Source organism: Montipora capricornis, chromosome 10 (genome assembly GCF_036669925.1).
Source record: "Montipora capricornis isolate CH-2021 chromosome 10, ASM3666992v2, whole genome shotgun sequence".
NCBI classification, from domain to species: domain Eukaryota; kingdom Metazoa; phylum Cnidaria; class Anthozoa; order Scleractinia; family Acroporidae; genus Montipora; species Montipora capricornis.
In genome coordinates, this window is record NC_090892.1 from 50,250,332 (window position 1) to 50,255,331 (window position 5,000).

Sequence of the window (5,000 nt, forward strand, 5' to 3'; positions counted from 1 at the left end):
CTAGCTCGTTGCACAAGCCCCTAAAGTTGCTTTCTCGGCTCATTCTTGTTTACTGGTTTTAGGATAATCAAGTTGAACTTAACGGAATTTGATGACGGTAAGTCGAATTTCCCAGCACACTAACTAAAGAGAAGATATTATTGAAATCTCAGTAAGAAACAATGAAATGAACTGGATGCATATACTGGCAAAGTGATACTGTGACCCGCCATTGGAACGTAGATCGAGAAAGATTTTCAGGTTTCAAAAGTACGAAGGTCTACAAAGTACAGCGGAGAGGAGTGTCAGGCGGACACGTCGTAAGGCAAAATGATAGTATGTAAAGAACTTAAGATAAAGCCATTTACTACCTAATATCAAGCCTTCAAACGGTAATTTCTTCCCGCTACGTTGCTTATCGAAAAAAAAGAGGTAGGTAGGTAGGTAGAAGGCCTGTAGAAATGATTAAATGTTGGTTCACGGTCAGACAAGGTCTCCCGGATATCGATAAAAGAGAGACAACAGAGGCAATAAGTGTGAGACCAGTTTGAGTGTCCCATATCATCATCTCAACCTGTCATGGAGGCTCGCTATCTTTTTTCCCCAAGCTTCATTGATTTTTAAGGATCCTCCCGCGCAAAAAAATGATCCAACTACATCTTTTTGTGACTCACTCATTGCAACTAAGGCTTGAGAGTTCTCCTGCACCTTTCGCAGATTACGTGACCCTTCAGGAATTTTCAACGTTACCAACCGCTGCTATGGATGAATACATGAATGACATTAAGGAAAAACACCCAGCACACAGAGAGAGGTTTAGCCAGCAGGCTTGGTTGCTGCAAGGGAAGACCGCTGATGACGTTTTGAAGAGACTAAGAAAGAGGTGAGAGTACCGCCGTTTATCCGGAGTGTCAATGAGCCATAATCACACTGCGGCCATCTTGAGTCCCGAGGGATTGAGAACTTATGTTTTTGACCAATGAAACCTCGTTCCCAAACATTTCAACTCGAGGCTCGGGGTACGAAATCTATTGTCTATGGCCAATATGGCAGCCGCGCGAATAAGGCCCATGGAATTGACAATTTTTAAAAGATTGTTATAAGTTACCTCGACAGCTCAATAGTGGATTTTCATACTGAAAATTCAATTTCACGAGAGATAAAAATTAGTTATTTGCATTAAGAGAGACGACTGGAATATCCTTTGCTTTTTCATCAGGGAGGTCCCTTCCAGAAGAAAACAGATAATACATATATGTTATTCACCGGCCGGGAGGTCCGTATTGGGAAAAACTGTGCCCGAGGTCTTGAGTACGGCCGCGGTTACCGTGACCGTGGTCAGGGGATAGGAAAATACTGCCCGCTCCCGGAACCAATCAGATTGCAGGATTCTCAGGATACCGCCCGCTCACGATCAAAGAAATAAATACAAAGGATTGCTCGGTTATATTTCACCAGGTTAATTTAACCCTGGGAGCGTAGGCAACTACATGTAGTCTATTGTGCAACATGGCCTTGTTTTTACTGGATGAAAAAGGCTCACAGGCAAGCTCTTCTCTGACTCTTTCTATTCCTTGTGTTAACAGAGTGGCCAAGTTGACAAGACTTTCAGATAGAATCGTAAGAGGAGGAGAACCTCTTCAGGCATGTCATTTAATTCACAATCTCAAGTAAAGTGCACGAGGTAGTAGTGATCAGGAACACCTCTGCTTTGGAAAAGGGAGTACCCACGGTCATTTAAAGGGGCTAGGTCACGCTATTTTAGGTAATTTTGTTTAATTTTTTTAATTATGAGCTCTAAACGTCATATTGGCAGAGCAAGAGTCTTTCATTTGCAAAATCACGGCCACATGACAACTGAGAATGATTTTCAAGCTTTGTAAATGACATTTTGATATAGACTGATATAAATTTGAAAAAAGGTGGGCCGACGTTTTTCAAATTTACCCAAACTCAATCCATTTCAATCCTCCCCAGTTTTGCCCATCCATGTCCCTTCTTGGCTTCCCTGTGTTTTGTTAGAGTTCTTCTATAGTTTTGAACAGTTATTTTGATATTTTAGTTAATTCTAGGACCATTCGATCAGTGCTGAAAATGCCTAAAATAGCGTGACCTAGCCCCTTTAAGCTTAGTGCTCAGGATGTTCCGATACAAGATCATTCTGCTTAAGGTTGCTTGAATCGACGACTGGTCAAGAAAAGATGGCACAACGACAAATATTGGTTGTCATAAAAGAATTAAAATCAGTAGAGCATATTTACAACAAAATCAATACTCACGCCGTTGCCTATACTTTCTTTTCGAATCCAAATGATGGATGCTACTTAAAGGCCGAAGGGAGAAGGGATAGACCAAATCGGCGAACTCAATGCTATAACCAATTCAAACCCTTTGGGAATAAAACGTTTCGTTCCAGGTATTCCCATATCATTAATATTACAATTCAGGTACAACACACAAAGAATCAACCCCGGGAGTTTTGAATTGAGTAAAACATTTTATACCCGCACAAATCCCATAATACACCTCTTTTACTTCCCTCCCCCCCCTTCCCCCCACCTGTAATTACGTGGAGAAGCGTGAAAAGTTTTGGACTTCAACGAGGTTTTGAACCCGTGACCTCGCGATGCCGGTTCGACGCTATAACCAACTGAGCTATGAAGCCACTGATGTTGGGAGCTGGTCATTGTGGGTTCAAATGTTCTCGTGATGAATGAATCAACGATGAAATGATATGAAATAAATCATATAATAATCATAATCTCCATGCAATTGTATAAAAATTGCCGCCATAACTGCGATGATCATAAGTCTCTGCTTAAAGGCCGGCGCTGACCATGGCTCCGGTTTCCGTAGCATGAAGCGACTAGGAGTGTTTCTACTCCCCCCTGGATGGGATGCTAGTCCATTGCAGGGTTACCCCCAGCATTTCGCCGGTACCATTTATACACCTGGGTAGAGAGAGGCACCGTGGGAGGAAAGTGCCTTGCCCAATAACACAACACAATGTCCCCGGCCAGGACCCGAACCCGGACAACTCGATCCGGAATCGAGCACTCAAACCATGGGGCCATCGCGCCACCCACTGCGAGGATCATAGCTCCACATGAAAAGCCGGACTAACTCTCGAAACCTTAGTTCACAAAGATCTCCATAAAATAATTATTTTCAAATAGGCTAGATAATGAGCCATTTCCGAGTTGCTGTTAGTCTCGGTTTCGAAGTGAGTCTTGGTGCTCAAGTATTGTAAGGGAAATGAGTTTGATTTGCATAAGAATACGCAACTCATTTACATTTGAATGGTTGTGCACCAGGACTCGTTTTGAAACTGAGACATGCAGCAACTCGGAAATGGGCTATTCAAAACAAGTATACTGAGAAACCACAGCTAGCACGTGCCAACCAGTAGGCTGAAGGTAAAGGTAACCCTAACCCCAACCCCTCGGAAATAGCCTTCTGGTTGGCACTGCTTAGCGGAGGTTTCTCAGCATATCTAGCCTTCCGGTTTTCTCATTTAAGTAAAACGCACGCGCTCATATCCATAAAGAAAGTGTGTGATCACCATTCTTTCATCATTACCACCACCATCATCATCACCTAACTTTGTTATAAAATAATTATGATAGTACGCGCACTCTCATTGGTCAATAGCTGTGTTCAGATGAAAGTTAGCAACACGGCTGTGAAATCACACGGATTTTGATTGGTTATGTATTATCAGATGCGCGTTTTGATTGGTAGGAAATATTAGCGTGTGTCAAGAAAATCTGTTTCAATCAAGAAGTAAAAAAAAAACAGCATTTTTCTTCATTTGTTGAATTATTTTTTAAGACATATTTTATAAAGAACCTCGGAGAGTTGGGAGAATTCTCGACAGTTATATGCAAACCCGAGACGCACTCGAATTCTCCCAACTCCCCCTCGTGTTTAGATGAGGTGATGGAAACACGGAAAACGTTCTCTTCTGCTTAAATGGCATTCATCTCATTTCAGGTTGTGAAGTATGAAGCGAATGGCCATTACAATGCACACTATGACAGTCAGTATCAGGCCAATATGTCACATGTCAAGTGCTGTCATTTGGACTTGTCTCTGTTGCCAAACTGTAGAGTCTGCAGGTATTATTCTACACAACTGTCTTCTCAACGTATTTTGAACTTGTAAATTGTCGATTTGTGGACTTTGATGAACCACATGTCAAGACACCAAAGGTGATCAGATGATTTGCAACCATTCTTTAAATAAAATAAGATGGTGCTGTGGCTCGCATCCAACTTCCCTGTCACCATTCCCACTGTATCATCACCATCATCATCATCGTCACCATGAACGTCACCTCAACCACCAACACCAGCGCAATCATCGTTATATCACCGTCGTTGTAGTCACCCAGTCAGCGTCGCGTTAGCATTACCGCGCCTTTCAATAACATGTGGACTCTTAAATTTAAAGGTCAACCGACAAATGCGTTTTTCGCTACCGTCAATCAAATGTTCGGCGGCTCCTCCAAGCTTCCGACTATTGTCGAGCGTGCAGTAATCAAATCACATCGTTGACAACAGTTCAGACAACATAGTCGGAAGCGGGGAGGAGCCGCCGAACATTTGATTGACGGTAGCGAAAAACGCATTTGTCGATTGAGCTTTGAATTTTAGAGTCCGCATGTTTATTGAAAGGCGCAGTAACATATCTGAATGGCACTTGATTTATTATATTAATACGCATTGTCTTGTTGTGACGATAGATGATTACCTGATACAAAGTTAATGTTCTGTCCTTTTCTCTAGATACGCCACTATCTTGTACTATCTGAATGACGTGGAAGACGGCGGGGAAACAGCGTTCCCTGTAGTGGATAAGCCTAAATTTGATAAAAAGGTTTGTTCAGATTGCAGACCCACTTCGTTGTTATCAGCAAAACGGTATTTTACCAAAAAAAAAAAACAAAAAAAACGAACACATCACCAAATAGTCGAAAGCAAAACGGCATTGGTTAACATGTTAATAGTGACAATCACTGA

General features: G+C 42.1%; 1 protein-coding gene across 1 annotated transcript in view; it reads left to right on the forward strand.

The window, feature by feature from the left end:
- Window positions 1-5,000, forward strand: part of LOC138022107 (transmembrane prolyl 4-hydroxylase-like) — a 10,685-nt gene that overhangs the window by 4,427 nt on the left and 1,258 nt on the right. Inside the window, exons 6-10 of the mRNA XM_068869132.1 lie at window positions 63-97; window positions 697-862; window positions 1,566-1,623; window positions 3,973-4,097; window positions 4,767-4,857. Of these exons, the coding sequence (XP_068725233.1) occupies window positions 63-97; window positions 697-862; window positions 1,566-1,623; window positions 3,973-4,097; window positions 4,767-4,857 (475 nt within the window). The remainder of the gene's footprint in view (window positions 1-62; window positions 98-696; window positions 863-1,565; window positions 1,624-3,972; window positions 4,098-4,766; window positions 4,858-5,000) is intronic.